This window comes from Triticum urartu, chromosome 5A, assembly GCF_056163025.1.
Source record: "Triticum urartu cultivar PI428250 chromosome 5A, HENAU_Tu73, whole genome shotgun sequence".
In the NCBI taxonomy this organism is placed as follows: domain Eukaryota; kingdom Viridiplantae; phylum Streptophyta; class Magnoliopsida; order Poales; family Poaceae; genus Triticum; species Triticum urartu.
In genome coordinates, this window is record NC_141877.1 from 395,361,860 (window position 1) to 395,380,012 (window position 18,153).

Consider the following 18,153-nt stretch of genomic DNA (forward strand, 5'->3'; position numbering starts at 1 on the left):
TTCGCCTAAACTCCGCTACAGTATTATCGAGGAATATGGTGGCTGGGGCACCGCACACGGCTAAGGAATAGATCACGTGGATCAACTTGTGTGTTCTTTGGGGTGCCCTGCCTCTGTATATAAAGGACTAGAGGGGGGAAGGCTGGCCGGCCAAGGGAGGGCGCGCCAGGAGAGTCCTACTCCCTCTAGGAGTAGGATCCCCCCCCAATCCTAGTTGGAATAGGATTCCTTGAGGGGGGAAAGAGAGAGAGAGGGGGCCGGCCACCTCTCCTAGTCCTAATAGGACTAGGGGAAGGGGGGAGGCGCACAGCCACCTTGGGCTGCCCCTTTCTCCTTTCCACTAAAGCCCACTAAGGCCCATATAGCTCCCGGGGGGTTCCGGTAACCTCCCGGTACTCCGGTAAAATCCTGATTTCACCCAGAACACTTCCGATATCCAAACATAGGCTTTCAATATATCAATCTTTACGTCTCGACCATTTCGAGACTCCTCGTCATGTCCGTGATCACATCCAGGACTCCGAACAACCTTCGGTACATCAAAATGCATAAACTCATAATATAACTGTCATCGTAACCTTAAGCGTGCGGACCCTACGGGTTCGAGAACAATGTAGACATGACCAAGACACGTCTCTGGTCAATAACCAAAAGTGGGACCTGGATGCCCATATTGGCTCCTACATATTCTACGAAGATCTTTATCGGTCAGACCGCATAACAACATACGTTGTTCCCTTTGTCATCGGTATGTTACTTGCCCGAGATTCGATCGTCGGTATCCAATACCTAGTTCAATCTCGTTACCGGCAAGTCTCTTTACTCGTTCTGTAATACATCATCTCGCAACTAACTCATTAGTTGCAATGCTTGCAAGGCTTATGTGATGTGCATTACCGAGAGGGCCCAGAGATACCTCTCCGACAATCGGAGTGACAAATCCTAATCTCGAAATACGCCAACCCAACATCTACCTTTGGAGACACCTTTAATGCTCCTTTATAATCACCCAGTTACGTTGTGACGTTTGGTAGCACCCAAAGTGTTCCTCCGGCAAACGGGAGTTGCATAATCTCATAGTTATAGGAACATGTATAAGTCATGAAGAAAGCAATAGCAACATACTAAATGATCGGGTGCTAAGCTAATGGAATGGGTCATGTCAATCAGATCATTCAACTAATGATGTGACCTCGTTAATCAAATAACAACTCATTGTTCATGGTTAGGAAACATAACCATCTTTGATTAACGAGCTAGTCAAGTAGAGGCATACTAGAGACACTTTGTTTGTCTATGTATTCACACATGTATTATGTTTTCGGTTAATACAATTCTAGCATGAATAATAAACATTTATCATGATTATAAGGAAATAAATAATAACTTTATTATTGCCTCTAGGGCATATTTCCTTCAGTCTCCCACTTGCACTAGAGTCAATAATCTAGTTCACATCGCTATGTAATTAACACCAATAGTTCACATCTTTATGTGATTGGTTCACATCTTCATGTGACTAACACCCAAAGGGTTTACTAGATTCAATAATCTAGTTCACATCGCTATGTGATTAACACCCAAAGAGTGATCATGTTTTGCTTGTGAGAGAAATTTAGTCTACGGGCCTGCCAAATTCAGATCCGTATGTATTTTGCAAAATTCTATGTCTATAATGCTCTGCACGGAGCTACTCTAGCTTATTGCTCCCACTTTCAATATGTATCTAGATCGAGACTTAGAGTCATCCAGATCTGTGTCAAAACTTGCATCGACGTAACCTTTTACGACGAACCTTTTTGTCACCTCCATAATTGAGAAATATTTCCTTATTCCACTAAGGATAATTTTGACCGCTGTCCAGTGATCTACTCTTAGATCACTATTGTACTCCCTTGCTTAACACAATGTAGGGTATACAATAGATCTGGTACACAGCATGGCATACTTTATAGAACCTATGGCCAAGGCATAGGGAATGACTTTCATTCTCTTTCTATCTTCTGCCGTGGTCGGGCTTTGAGTCTTACTCAACTTCACACCTTGTAATACAGGTAAGAACTCTTTCTTTGACTGCTCTATTTTGAACTACTTCAAAATCTTGTCAAGGTATGTACTCATTGAAAAAACTTATCAATCGTCTTGATCTATCTTTATAGATCTTGAAGCTCAATATGTAAGCAGCTTCACTGAAGTCTTTCTTTGAAAAAACTCCTTTCAAATACTCCTTTATGCTTTACAGAATAATTCTACATTATTTCCGATCAACAATATGTCATTCACATATACTTATCAGAAATGCTGTAGTGCTCCCACTCACTTTCTTGTAAATACAGGCTTCACCGTAAGTCTGTATAAAACTATATGCTTTGATCAACTCATCAAAGCGTATATTCCAACTCCGAGATGCTTGTACCAGTCCATAGATGGATTGCTGGAGCTTGCATATTTTGTTAACACCTTTAGGATCGACAAAACCTTCTAGTTGCATCGTATACAACTCTTCTTTAATAAATCCATTAAGGAATGCAGTTTTGTTTATTCATTTGCCAGATTTCATAAAATGTGGCAATTGCTAACATGATTCGAACAGACTTAAGCATAGATACGAGCGAGAAACTCTCATCGTAGTCAACACCTTGAACTTGTCGAAAACCATTTGCGACAATTCTAGCTTTGTAGATAGTAACACTACTATCAGCGTCCGTCTTCCTCTTGAAGATCCATTTATTCTCAATGTCTTGCCGATCATTGGGCAAGTCCACCAAAGTCCACACTTTGTTCTCATACATGGATCCTATCTCAGATTTCTTGGCCTCAAGCCATTTATTAGAATCTGGGCTCATCATAGCTTCTTCATAGTTCATAGGTTTGTCATGGTCTAGTAACATGACTTCCAGAACATGATTACCGTACCACTCTGGTCCGGATCTCACTCTGGTTTACCTACGAGATTCGGTAGTAACTTGATCTGAAGTTTCATGATCATCATCATTAGCTTCCTCACTAATTGGTGTAGGTGTCACAGAAACCGGTTTCTGTGATGTACTACTTTCCAATAAGGGAGGAGGTACAGTTACCTCATCAAGTTCTACTTTCCTCCCACTCACTTCTTTCGAGTGAAACTCCTTCTCTGGAAAGGATCTATTCTTGGCAACGAATTTGCCTTCGGATCTGTGATAGAAGGTGTACCCAACAGTTTCCTTTGGGTATTCTATGAAGACATATTTCTCCGATTTGGTTTTGAGCTTATCAGGATGAAACCTTTTCATATAAGCATCACAATCCCAAACTTTAAGAAACGACAACTTTGGTTTCTTGCCAAACCATAGTTCAGATTGTGTCGTCTCAACGGACTTAGATGGTGCCCTTTTAAACGTGAATGCAGCTGTCTTTAATGCATAACCCCAAAATGATAGTGGTAAATCGGTAAGAAACATCATAGGTCGCACCATATCTTAATAAAGTACGATTATGACGTTCGGACACACCATTACATTGTGGTGTTCCAGGTGGCGTGAGTAGTGAAACTATTTCACATTGTTTTTAACTGAAGACCAAACTCGTAACTCAAATATTTGTCTCCGCGATCAGATCGTAGAAACTTTATTTTCTTGTCACGATGATTTTTCACTTCACTCTGAAATTCTTTGAACTTTTTCAAATGTTTCAGACTTATGTTTCATCAAGTAGATATACTCATATCTGCTCAAATCATCTGTGAAGATCAGAAAATAATGATACCTGTTGCGAGCCTCAATATTCATCGGACCACATACATTAGTATGTATGATTTCCAACAAATCTGTTGCTCGCTCCATTGTTCCGAAGAACAGAGTCTTAGTCATCTTGCCCATGAGGCATGGTTCGCAAGCATCAACTGATTCATAATCAAGTGATTCCAAAAGCCCATCAGCATGGAGTTTCTTCATGCGCTTTACACCAATATGACCTAAACGGCAGTGCCACAAATAAGTTGCACTATCATTATTAACTTTGCATCTTTTGGTTTCAATATTATAAATATGTGTATCACTACGATCGAGATCCAACGAACTTATTTCTGTTGGGTGTGTAACCATATAAGGTTTTATTCATGTAAACAGAACAACAATTTATTCTCTTACTTAAATGAATAACCGTATTACAATAAACATGATCAAATCATATTCATGCTCAACGCAAACATCAAATAACATTTATTCAGGTTTAACACTAATCCCGAAAGTATAGGGAGTGTGCGATGATGATCATATCAATCTTGGAACCACTTCCAACACACATCGTCACTTCACCCTTAACTAGTCTCTGTTTATTCTGCAACTCCCGTTTCGAGTTACTAATCTTAGCAACTGAACTAGTATCAAATACTGAGGGTTTGCTATAAACACTAGTAAAGTACACATCAATAACATGTATATCAAATATACTTATGTTCATTTTGCCATCCTTCTTATCCGCCAATCACTTGGGGTAGTTCCGCTTCCAGTGACCAGTCCCTTTGCAGTAGAAGCACTTAGTCTCAGGCTTAGGACCAGATTTGGGCTTCTTCACTTGAGCACCAACTTGCTTGCTGTTCTTCTTGAAGTTCCCCTTCTTCCCTCTGCCCTTTTCTTGAAACTAGTGATCTTGTCAACCATCAACACTTGATGTTTTTCTTGATTTCTACCTTCGTTGATTTCAGCATCACGAAGAGCTTGGGAGTTGTTTCTGTTATCCCTTGCATATTATAGTTCATCACGAAGTTCTACTAACTTGGTGATGGTGACTAGAGAATTCTGTCAATCACTATCTTATCTGGAAGATTAACTCCCACTTGATTCAAGCGATTGTAGTACCCAGACAATCTGAGCACATGCTCACTAGTTGAGCGATTCTCCTCCATCTTTTAGCTATAGAACTTGTTGGAGACTTCATATCTCTCAACTCGGGTATTTGCTTGAAATATTAACTTCAACTCCTGGAACATCTCATATGGTCCATGACGTTCAAAACGTCTTTGAAGTCCCGATTCTAAGCCGTTAAGCATGGTGCACTTAAACTATCAAGTAGTCATCATATTGAGCTAGCCAAACGTTCATAACGTCTGCATCTGCTCCTGCAATAGGTCTGTCACCTAGCGGTGCATCAAGGACATAATTCTTCTGTGCAGCAATGAGGATAAACCTCAGATCACGGATCCAATCCGCATTATTGCTACTAACATATTTCAACACAATTTTCTCTAGGAACATATCAAAATAAACATATGAAAGCAACAACGCGAGCTATTGATCTACAACATAGATATGCTAATACTACCAGGACTAAGTTCATGATAAATTAAAGTTCAATTAATCATATTACTTAAGAACTCCCACTTAGAAAGATATCCCTCTAATCTTCTAAGTGATCACGTGATCCAAATCAACTAAACCATAACCGATCATCACGTGAGATGGAGTAGTTTTCAATGGTGAACATCGTTATGTTGATCATATCTACTATATGATTCACACTCGACCTTTCGGTCTCCGTGTTCCGAGGCCATATCTGTATATGCTTGGCTCGTCAAGTATAACCTGAGTATTCCGCTTGTGCAACTGTTTTGCACCCGTTGTATTTGAACGTAGAACCTATCACACCCGATCATCACGTGGTGTCTCAGCACGAAGAACTTTCGCAACGGTGCATACTCAGGGAGAACACTTCTTGATAATTTAGTGAGAGATCATCTTATAATGCTACCGTCAATCAAAGCAAGATAAGATGCATAAAAGGATAAACATCACATGCAATCAATATAAGTGATATGATATGGCCATCATCATCTTGTGCTTGTGATCTCCATCTCCGAAGCACCGTCGTGATCATCATCGTCACCGGCGTGACACCTTGATCTCCATCGTAGCATCGTTGTCGTCTCGCCAAGTTTATGCTTCCACGACTATCACTACCGCTTAGTAATAAAGTAAAGCATTACATCGCGATTTCATTGCATACAATAAAACGACAACCATAAGGCTCCTGCCAGTTGCCGATAACTCGGTTACAAAACATGATCATCTCATACAATAAAATTCAGTATCATGTCTTGACCATATCACATCACAACATGCCCTGCAAAAACAAGTTAGACGTCCTCTACTTTGTTGTTGCAAGTTTTACGTGGCTGCTACGGGCTTAAGCAAGAACCAATCTCACCTACGCATCAAAACCACAACGATAGTTTGTCAAATAGACTCCGTTTTAACCTTCTCAAGGACCGGGCGTAGCCATACTTGGTTCAACTAAAGTTGGAGAGACAGTCGCCCGCAAGCCACCTGTGTGCAAAGCACGTCGGGGGAACCGGTCTCGCGTAAGCGTACGCGTAAGGTTGGTCCGGGTCGTCTCGTCCAACAATGCCGCCGAACCAAAGTATGACATGCTGGTAGGCAGTATGACTTATATCGCCCACAACTCACTTGTGTTCTACTCGTGCATATAACATCAACATAAATAACCTAGGCTCGGATGCCACTGTTGGGTTTCGTAGTAATTTCAAAAAATTTCCTACGCACACGCAAGATCATGGTGATGCATAGCAACGAGAGGGGAGAGTGCTGTCTACGTACCCACGCAGACCGACTGCAGAAGCGTTGACACAATGTAGAGGAAGTAGTCGTACGTCTTCGCGATCCAACCGATCAAGCACCGAAACTACGGCACCTCCGAGTTCGAGCACACGTTCAGCTCGATGACGATCCCCGGACTCCGATCCAGCAAAGTGTCGGGGAAGAGTTCCGTCAGCACGACGGCGTGGTGACGATCTTGATGCACTACAGCAGCAGGGCTTCGCCTAAACTCCGCTACAGTATTATCGAGGAATATGGTGGCTGGGGCACCGCACACGGCTAAGGAATAGATCACGTGGATCAACTTGTGTGTTCTTTGGGGTGCCCTGCCTCTGTATATAAAGGACTAGAGGGGGGAAGGCTGGCCGGCCAAGGGAGGGCGCCCCAGGAGAGTCCTACTCCCTCTGGGAGTAGGATTCCCCCCCCCAATCCTAGTTGGAATAGGATTCCTTGAGGGGGGAAAGAGAGAGAGAGGGGGCCGGCCACCTCTCCTAGTCCTAATAGGACTAGGGGAAGGGGGGAGGCGCACAGCCACCTTGGGCTGCCCCTTTCTCCTTTCCACTAAAGCCCACTAAGGCCCATATAGCTCCCGGGGGGTTCCGGTAACCTCCCGGTACTCCGGTAAAATCCCGATTTCACCCGGAACACTTCCGATATCCAAACATAGGCTTCCAATATATCAATCTTTACGTCTCGACCATTTCGAGACTCCTCGTCATGTCCGTGATCACATCCGGGACTCCGAACAACCTTCGGTACATCAAAATGCATAAACTCATAATATAACTGTCATCGTAACCTTAAGCGTGCGGACCCTACGGGTTCGAGAACAATGTAGACATGACCGAGACACGTCTCCGGTCAATAACCAATAGCGGGACCTGGATGCCCATATTGGCTCCTACATATTCTACGAAGATCTTTATCGGTCAGACCGCATAACAACATACGTTGTTCCCTTTGTCATCGGTATGTTACTTGCCCGAGATTCGATCGTCGGTATCCAATACCTAGTTCAATCTCGTTACCGGCAAGTCTCTTTACTCGTTCTGTAATACATCATCTCGCAACTAACTCATTAGTTGCAATGCTTGCAAGGCTTATGTGATGTGCATTACCGAGAGGGCCTAGAGATACCTCTCCGACAATCGGAGTGACAAATCCTAATCTCAAAATACGCCAACCCAACATCTACCTTTGGAGACACCTGTAATGCTCCTTTATAATCACCCAGTTACGTTGTGACGTTTGGTAGCACCCAAAGTGTTCCTCCGGCAAACAGGAGTTGCATAATCTCATAGTTATAGGAACATGTATAAGTCATGAAGAAAGCAATAGCAACATACTAAACGATCGGGTGCTAAACTAATGGAATGGGTCATGTCAGTCAGATCATTCAACTAATGATGTGACCTCGTTAATCAAATAACAACTCATTGTTCATGGTTAGGAAACATAACCATCTTTGATTAACGAGCTAGTCAAGTAGAGGCATACTAGAGACACTTTGTTTGTCTATGTATTCACACATGTATTATGTTTCCGGTTAATACAATTCTAGCATGAATAATAAACATTTATCATGATTATAAGGAAATAAATAATAACTTTATTATTGCCTCTAGGGCATATTTCCTTCAGAAATAAAAGGTTTCTAGGAATCTAAATACATGGCGGTAGGTTTTTGATGCCACTCGCAAAGTCGCAAATATTGGAAGTCGATATATAGGACGGTAGCAACCTCCCAAAATCTTCAACAACTGAGTAGGCTAGCACCTCTTCAAGTCTTGAGACAAAGTTGTTCGCGTAGATTTCTCTCGTCTTATGGTTTCTCCGCCTCCATTATTGTGCATTCTATTCCATGGCTATCCAACCAATATGTTCTGAAAATGTGCTTTCATTTTGTCCCTATAACCAAAATTGACATAGACTTACAATCAGTGACAAGTAATATTTTTATTTTCAAAAATGGTGTTTTGGTTAGTATTAATTAATCATGAAGCCACACACGTATACCTCCAAAAGAATAATGAGGAGAATAACGACGCTTCACCTCCCGGGTACGTTACCGCCTTTGCCTTATATTCTTGGGCGGCAAGTAAGATCAATGACGTGTGGCGGTATGGTATAACTGAATTTTTACACGAAATAATTTCTGAATACGAAAAAAGAGCTTTGAGAGAAGGTGATGAAAAAGGACAAGTTAGAAGAAATACATTAGTGGCCACATCCATTAGCCATTTACTTACCATTCATCTTATTTTCTTGAACGAAAATCAAACACATTTAAGATCTTTGATAGGCTATGGTGCAAAGATGACAACTAATTGAATTCGATATGTAGCGAATACGATAAGGTTAAGATCGTCATCAACAGTAATGTCAATAAAAAAATGGAGACTATAACACATGAGATGATTGATAAGACAAATTTAGATCTGAGGAGCCGAGACAAGAAAGTCAGTGGCATTTTTATTTTGAGCACAATGGTGAACATTGTACCAGGCCTCTCACACATGATTGTGCCAAAGCCCTAAAAACCCATAGATAACCCAACCAGAGCAGGGCCCCACGAAGCCCAGAAGCAAAGCCATTCCCCTTCGTTGTTTCCTCTTCCGTTACCACTCCACCCCAGACCCGGTCACCATTTAGGCACACCCATCGACGTGGTATCCGGCTATCCGCGCCGCCCATCCACCCTAACTCCGATCCCATCGCCGATCGCCTCCGCCCCACCCTAAAACCTCCGGCCGCCGTCGCCCCTCCGATGGCCGGCCAGCCCCGCGAACGCGGCTCCCGCGCCGCGCGCAAGGGCCGCCCCGTCCGCACGCCAGCGACCCTGCTCGCCCTTAACCCCACCCCCGATCCCGATCTGTCCGCGCAGGCCTCCGACGACGTCTCTCCGTGGGGCCGCTCAACGGCGGACGAGCTGGAGGACCGCCTCCTCAAGAGGCTGGAGGAGGCCTACGCGGCGGCGCTGGCCGGCCTCGCTGAGCTCGGCTACGCCGAGGACGCCGCGCTCCGGGCCGTCCTCCGCGCGGGCCACTGCTACGGCAAGCTTGACGACCCTGTCGATAACATCGTCGCCAACGCCCGCTCCTTCCTCAACGATCCAGACGCCCCCGGCGGAGCCGGCGGGTTCGCCGACCTCCGCCGCCTCGAGGAGTACTCCCTAGCGGGCCTCGTCTGCCTCCTTCAGAGCAGCCGCCCCACCATCTCCCGTGTCGAGGCCATGTGGTGCCTCCTCGCCAACGATCTCCGCCTCGAGCAGGCCATCAACATGGGAGCTTCCTTCACCGATAAGTCGCCCCACTCCGGCTTCTCCACCGCCGAGAGTGAGGCGCCTTCCCCGGCCGCACCCGTCCCAGGGCAGCGTGGCTACTGCCACTTCCATGCGACCACGGCCACAGAGAACCACATGTTTGACCCTGAAACATTCATGCGTCTTGCGATGCGCGCCCACACTGACAGCACGCGCCCGCACACTGAGAGCACTGCCGGCGTGGTCTCCTGCGTCAAGAATACATGGTCACGGTCCGGCGGCAGCGCTGCTCCGGCCCCTGCTGCCCCAGATGGGCAGGGGCAGCCCAAGCAGTCCTTTGCTATGAAGGTGTCCACCGATGATCTCATTGAGTCTGTGGTGATGGAGCTTGAGTCGCTGGACATTGACAAGAAGGACCCTCCTGCGGAGAAGCCTGATCCCAAGAATGAGATGGTGCGTGACCTCATTAAACAGACACGGGAGATGGAGGAGCAGCTCAAGGAGCGCAAGGAGTGGGCCCAGAAGAAGGCGGTACAGGCTGCTCGTAAACTTGGCAATGATCTCACTGAGTTGCGCATGCTGCGGATGGAGCATGACGATAACCAGCGGCGGAAGAATGATAAGCAGTCACTGGAGGATGAGACAATGAAGCGCCTCACTCGTCTGGAGTATGAGCTGAAGAAGAAGAGTGGGCAGCTTGACCGGAGTAATGCTAGTGTGCAGAAACTGGAAATGGAGAATGCGGAAATACGTGCTGAGATGGAAGCCGCGAAGCTGAGTGCATCGGAGACTGAACGGCAATGCCAGATACTGCTAAAGAAAGAGAAGAAAGACAGCAAAAAGCTTGAGCTGTGGGAGCGGCAAAAGGCCAAGCTGCAGGAGGAGATTGCTGAATGCAAGGCAAAGATCGCACAGGCAGATAAGGAGCTGGCTGGGGTCAACAAGTCAATAAGAAATATGGAGGTGAGATTGATTTTGCACAGTATATCATGATTGTTGCTTTAGTGTCTATAAGCTTTACGTGCTTCTACTTTTTATTAGCTAGCAGTTACAAACAGGTCACAAGCACATCCTTCCTACTAGGAGAGGTGCTGGGTTTAGATCATTTGTAGCTGCATTGGAGCTAACCACTACGCTTCATGCTCAGCTGGTCATCTTATAAAGTAGTAATGATCCTGATGGGCTATGGTACCCTCTTATAGGAGTACAACTAGTGGTAAAAGCCTAATTTGATAAGAAGTACTCCCTCTGTCCCAAAATATAAGAGCGCTTTTGACACTACACTAGTGTAAAAAATGCTCTTATATTTTGGGACGGAGGGAGTAAAATATTTAGGCATAATCACAAGATGGTCAGGCTTAATAGTGAACAAGCACAGAGTCAGTGATTATGTACTCGTCTGTTGGTGCTAGATGGTAGTTACTGGGGGACCCTGCCACTTGTTAATCGGCATCGGTGTAGCCATCATTCATCACTGTTCTTGTTAAAATTTTTGTGTCATGCAGCTACCAGCATCAGCGTTCATCTATAACTGTAAGCTATCGCTTAGTAACTGCAACTTTCTTGCTTTGCTGCGAGGGCCAGTATTGTTACATGCTTTACTAATGATTCGTCTTGCTTTTATCTTGTTAGTCAAAATCATAATGTCAAAACTCGTCATCCTGAAAAATAGTGTGAACAACATATAGAACAAGCCTATGCCCTGCCATTTTTTTTCTGCTTGTGGCGTGCTATGCATTTTGATCTTCTGCGCTGGCCTGGTTATACTATGTTCCAGATTGCCAGGTAACCATGAGAAATTGGGAATCATGTTAGATCGCCTCCCTCAGTTTCTGTTCTGAATATAATTACTTGTTTAAATTCGCAAATCAGTATATAATTATTTAATGTATATAACCTTTGGATAGTTGAAAAAGAATATAAAATAGAATTGTATGGTAGCTTTTTGGTAAATTCATTACCTGGACAAAAGAATACCTTTGTGGTGTGTTCTGTTAGAACATTGCACATGCTTTCTCAAATTCTCGCTGCTTTGGAACTTTAGCATTTGTTTTTTAACCACTGTTTTTGAGTCACGCGACTAGTCGACGAGTCGCACTGCCAGGGTTGATTCAAACCCCTCAACTAGTCGCGACTAGTCGTGATTAGTCAATTGGTCAGGCTTGACTCGTCACGAATCGCTACCCCAGAACGACTCATCGACTCGAAAACCATGTTTTTAACTCAGAGGTTATGGGCCTTATTTGTCAACTGTAAATTGTTGCTTCTTTCTACGTTATAGCCTTGGCTGCTTTGCTGGCCTTGCTGTTTGAATCTACTATATCTAAATAGTAGCCCCCACTACCTGATTTTCCTGCGTTCTCGTCCACACCATCATAAATTCTTTCAGCCGTTTGATTGATCACAGAAATAAAAATGTGCCACCATCTTTTATTTATTGTGATACTGCAGCGAGAATGTAGTTAATGCTAATTGCCTGTTAATGCCTTTCAGAACAAAATATTGATCGCACCAGTTATCCATTGTAATCTTAGGTTAGAAGTACAGTTGTTAAGTTTTCTTTCAAAGCGGCAGGTACTAAACAGGGTTATTTGATATCTGTAATTCTAATTTCTTTGTTTCCTTTCATGCTTCTTAACTTCATGTTAATTTGATCAGTTATCACAAACCTTCTTCCTCTATTTCCACTAGAGTTTATTATTGGTTTGTGCACATTACAGTATTGTTATTGCACCATTAACTAGTTTACGTGTCTCAGAAATCCCTATTGGGGATTTAAAACTGTTATTCTTGTTTCCTGGTTTATAATATAACTAGATCAGCGACAACTAATATGGATCGGAGGGAGTAATAAATTCATTATCTACACAAATGCTACATTGTACCATAACTTCATTTTTGAAACTGTTGATATCACACTTCTATGCTTTCAATGTGTCTCGCACATTTTGGGTATTTATTTGTCTGACAGATTGATTTGTAACATGTGTTTGGTATGTAGGTTAAAATAAGAGAAGACACAAAGGCCACAGAAGACAACTTGGCACTTGCAGAACAGGAACGTGGGAAGCGGGAATCTGCGAAAGCTGATGCTGATCGCCGACTTGAAGAAATTCGCCGGAAGACAGAAGTAGAGTCCCAGTGCTACAAAGATGACCTCCGGAGGCTCCAGGATCAGTTATCCCGTCTGCAGAAGTCCATGGGTGCAAATGCGCCGACAGTTCCATCAGCCTATCCTCCGGCTATGACTGACCGCAATACAGCGCGGGCACCCAAGCAGTCCAACCAGAAGGCACCGCCCACATCCAACAGGCAGCAGGAGCCTATCCAGAATACAGGCCGCCGCAGAGGCTGCATTATCTGCAAGAGGGAGGAGGCTTGCGTGATGCTGCTGCAGTGTGCTCACCAGGTGCTGTGTGTCGGCTGCAACAAGCAGCATGAGGAGAAAGGCGCAGTTCGCTGCCCCAGCTGCAACGCCAAGATCGAGGAGAGGATCAGGGTTTTCGGTGCCTCCTCCAACTGAGGCACCTGGTGATGCTGCTGCTGCAGACTTGGTTTCGCTTGGGGCAAAGAAAAACTGAACTCGTGGTCATCTTTGCCTTTTCTTTTTTTACCTTTGTGAAGAAAGAGTCAGCTCCGTCTCATAAGTTTTACCTGGTTCAGCTGTTCATGGATATATGCTGAATGCTGCAGTTCTGTCGGGGTATATGGGTACATGTCAAACCTTTTTTGGTCGAGAAGTTGAACAGGAACTGAGGAACCCTTGGGGATATGAGTCAATTGAACTTAAACTGGTGTGTCTGTTCTCTAGTTTATTGCTTGATTTTTGTAGATGTGCTTGATGTTCTTGCTGGCGGGGAAATTTTGGGCGAGATATCTCGCGCAGGCTGTACCCTGAGGAAATAGGTTTTGGTAGTGAGGAGCTTGGCCTCTCCTTGCCGTCGATGGTGACTGTAAAGCAGGTATTCTTGTTTTACGCACCTGCGCGCTTGCGTTTTGCCTGGCCATGGCCATGGGGGTGTCCTCCAGATGAAGGCTACATAAAGATCAATACAGATGGTAGCATTGCAGTGGACGCAAGAAGAGGAGGGGCGGGGGAGTGGCGAGAACTGGCTCCACTCTGCTGGTTGATTGGTGTAAACACTACCTAGGGATTACTACTGACCCTCTTATTTCTGAAGCTTTGGCTCTTCGCGATGGTATTATTTTTGCCAAGCTCCGGGGCTATGGAAAGATAATTATGCAGACTGATTGCCTTGATTCGAGAAGTTCAATGGCGCCTATCTTAGATGAAACTGGGGATCGTTTATTTCTTTTTGTGTTCAACAGCTGATACTGTTGCCCACCTTTATGCCAAACAAGCAAGCACACTGGAGGTCACAGATTTGCGGGATGAACTTTACGCCTGCTTGTAACTTGCCCCCTAGCAGATGATGATGGGGCGGTTTCTGTTGAATAAAAATATCTGAATTCCCCCCAAAAGCAAGTGAGCCAACAAATGTTCGCAACGTGTCCGGTCGCGTTCACGGACAACGCCCGGTCACCTCTTAAATTTCACACATCACAACCACACTCACTTCCCTTATATTTTACACATCACAAGCACACCCATAATTTGAGGATTTCCATTTTCATACAAAGACATGCAACATCTATGATCACATAGAACACACTCCCTCCGTCCCACAATATAAGGCATTTATGCAAGCTATGTTAGCTTGCAAAAATGTCTTATATTATGGGATGGAGTGAGTAGTAGAAACTAGCAAACTATCACCTCAGATATTCAATTCGATGCCCAGGCTCATCTGCACTCGGTAAACAATAAAATTTAAAAAACTATTTTTTTCTTCAAAAAATCTGAAATTCTTTTAGGTGGAAGATGTTTCAATGCGTGTTGTTCATGCAGAATTTCAGCTTGTTCGAACATCTGAGAGGCTCACGGCAAAATGACAAAATTGGTCAAAACAGTACGGGACAGTAAACTTTCTTACAGCCCCAAAATCTATCTATTTTTTTTGAGAGCTACTGAAATATCCAAACTCGATGAAATTTGACACATACTTCACGCACATAAGCATCTAGCATCACAAAAATATAATCAAATATTTTGATTTTTTTACCATTTTAAACAAAGTTACTGTTCACCTTGGGTGCACCGAGAGCCAAAACACCACGTTCACTACCACCTACACTACTCGTTATCAGATATGTCGATGACATTCGTGCTGGAGCCGCTGGCCTCGTCGTCCTCCTCGGATGCGAAGGCCTCCTCAAGCTCCATGTGTGACTCGTGGAGGAAGCGATGGTTTGCCTCGACCTTCGTCTTGGACCGGATGGAGTCGAGGATGGCCTGCTGTTCCGTCGCCTCCTTCAATTGGGCGAGCTCGAACTCCGCAAGCGCGTCCTCTATCCCCAATTCAGCCTACTTCGGCGTCCATGCCTCTTCCTCCTCGTCCGATGGCGGCTCCTCCTCCTCTTGCTTTAGCGCCACCGTCTCCGCCCCACCTCCTTCTGCTTCGACAACACCTTCTCGTGCTGGTGGCTCCACCTTCTCATGCTCTGACACCTCCTCGTTCGGACTATCCGGAGGGCGGCCGACCGCAATGTGTGCGATGCAACGCGTGGCGCGGGCCTCCTCGGCGGCGTGCATCTCCGTCTGGATTTCCGCCCGACGATCCGGCGTCAGGAGCTTGTGGTAGGTGATCTTGCTGCGGACCAGGACCACGTCGGTGTTGGCAGACCCTAGATTCAAAGTGGAATAGAGAGAGAGTAGGGGGCAACAACAACGCAAACATGAGGGATGAGAATGGGACGGGTCTAGGGTTGCGTCGCCGTCTGACTTAAATAGCTAGACTTATCCCTCAGGCGGGGCGCCAGAGCAGCGACATGAATGTGTCCTCAACTAGCTGGAGGAGGCGTCCATCAGACCGACGGGTTTCAGCGTGGGCCCATCCGTCAACCCTGACGTGGCGGACGCGTCCAGGAGTTTCAATATATTCTACCTACATATGGATCAGGTATGGGAGACACCCGCCAACCCGAACATTTAGGATGCGTTTGCCAGGTTGGGTGGCAATTTTCTTTCAGACAATGACCGGGTAGGCTGACCGGACATTTGGGGGATATAGGCTCCGGTTGTAGATGCTCTTATGTATACGCATTTGAAACCACGAGAGTTCTTTACAATCAGTTTGGTGCGTTTCAAACAAGTGCTAGAAAGCATTGTTGTCTCAGTCGCACGGTGGGTGGTTTCTTCTGTTATGTTTTACCATGGCAGGTGGACTAGTTGCGAAGGTCTCATGATGTTGTGTGAGGTTTCATTCCTGCCTTTTTTTTCACCTGAAACGTGGGCATTTTGTGGCATTTCAGCAACGGTGAAACATTTGTACATACAGAAGCCAGGGGACCTAGCTTAGCTTCGAAGTCTTCGGAAGGCCTCGTAGGTGTTAGCTGCCTGGACACTAGGCTTACGTACTACCTTGTAGACAGTGTTGAGAAAGTCTTTGTGGTGTCAGAGTGTAAAAAACAACATCAATGTGCTAGGAACACACCAGACTATAAATTCGGTTCGTTTTAACTGAAATGGATTTGGCGTTTGTTTGTGTATTACGACTTGTGAACACGGAATAAATTATATCGTATGGTGTGATCAAAATTACCGTATAAAAATCGTACTACTGAAAGTATTGTATGTGTAGCATGGGTCTTAATGCGTCGCCGACATACATTTCGTCAAGACTTTCATGTGCGCCTCCTTGCTGCACCGATGGATGTTGTCGTGCCGTGTTGATGCCGTTTTAGTGGACACCTACCCGATGTTGCCCCGTCACATCGATGGATATTTTGATGCACATGACAATCAGTTTGTCTAATTCGCATCTACATGTTTTTTAAGGATGTCACATCTAAGCTCCCACAAATATATATATAATGCATCAACAAGAAATAAAAAAAACTAGAACAAAAAAAAGACCACAAACAGAATGAACATCAGCTTAGATGTGACATAATTATGTCACATCTAGATGTGTCCTAGACAGACCCCATGACAATTATCGGTGTCGTTGCAACGCACGTGTTAGTACAATATAATCACACGAAACTTTAGTTAACGATGATGGACAATCAGAACTACACCCGCTCGATACCTCCTCGAATCGCTCGGCCTGTGCTTGCACAACACAAAAGTAAATTCGGAATTCCTATCATGGTTCCGTCCACACGTTAGGACGTATTTAATCACCATGAAGAAAATGCGGCAGCGCGAGTTGCTGCCACCAGTTCCACCGAGGCCTTGGGATCCGCGTCCGCACAAACTCTAGCTTGAAGATGATGCATATGGTGGTGTCTCGTCTTGATGATAATGCTGGGTCTACCTCGATGTTCTTCAATGTCCATGTGTCGTGGGTGACGGCAATGCCCAGCCTCCCGCGCACCTCCGTCAGGTGGAGGTCGACCAGCTTGGCCGGCTTGGGGAGTGGCTTGATGAACGTGACGGACTCGTCCTCATGGTTGAGCGACATGACCTTCTCGGTGCCCTCCGTGACCATGTACGTCGAGCCGTCGACGCTCGTGAGCCCGACGGCGAGGCTGCATCTCGTGCTCCTAGGCACGGCCACCGCCACATCGCGCCACGACTTCTCCCCTAGCGTGAACGTCTGCACCTTGTCGAACTCCCAGAGCCGGTCGAAGCTGCACGGGACATGGACGACGGCGTACGTACCTGCCGGTCACCGGGTGGTACGCAAAGCTGTACGCCTCATGCCAGCTCTGGGCTTGACTCGTGAACAGGCCGTCGCACGGCAACGTCGGGATGGCCAGCACCGCTCCGGTGACCGGGTTGGCCAGAGCGATGGCGCCGCCGGGCTTGGTGTTGTCGCACAGGCAGAGCAGGCCGTTGCGCGTGCCGACCACCTCCATGCGCCCGCAGGGGTGGTCCTCGTCGCTTGTCCACAGCTCCCTGCGGCCCTGCTCCGCCACGCCGGCGACGTACGCGGCGCCCCTTGCGACCACGAGGGCCTTGGGGCGGCTCCGCATCTCGGCGGTCCGCCGGTCGACCAGGTCGCGCCAGAGGTGGGAGACGAGGCGGAACCGTCGCCGGGCGCTCGGTGGGAGCCGCAGCAGAATCTCCACCACGAGGTCGGCGGGGCCCTCGTCCATTGCAGGTTGCAGCTGCGACGGTGGCCTCGTCGTCGACGATGGGTGTCGCCAATGAGTCTTGCGTCTCCGCATGATATTATCGCCGTATTTCAAGTAGTGAAAAGGGAAATGATTCCGGCGATTAAGACCGCATAA

General features: G+C 45.8%; 1 protein-coding gene and 1 pseudogene across 1 annotated transcript; one reads left to right on the top strand and one right to left on the bottom strand.

The window, feature by feature from the left end:
• Positions 1 to 9,198: 9,198 nt before the first annotated feature.
• LOC125509170 (RING/U-box superfamily protein) lies at positions 9,199 to 13,646 on the top strand. The gene is made up of 2 exons (XM_048674076.2): positions 9,199 to 10,818; positions 12,857 to 13,646. Exons 1-2 carry the CDS (start codon positions 9,361 to 9,363, stop codon positions 13,376 to 13,378), a joined length of 1,980 nt encoding a protein of 659 aa, XP_048530033.2. The 5' UTR covers positions 9,199 to 9,360; the 3' UTR covers positions 13,379 to 13,646.
• Positions 13,647 to 16,885: 3,239 nt separating this feature from the next.
• Positions 16,886 to 18,097, bottom strand: LOC147971561 (putative F-box protein At1g53370; annotated as a pseudogene).
• Positions 18,098 to 18,153: the final 56 nt, after the last annotated feature.

Bases quoted from the DNA above. Each gene is read 5' to 3' on its own strand.
- LOC125509170 (XM_048674076.2), top strand. From the start codon at position 9,361: ATGGCCGGCCAGCCCCGCGAACGCGGCTCCCGCGCCGCGCGCAAGGGC. The intron at 10,819-12,856 runs GTGAGATTGATT...TTTGGTATGTAG, and splicing joins AGTCAATAAGAAATATGGAG to GTTAAAATAAGAGAAGACAC.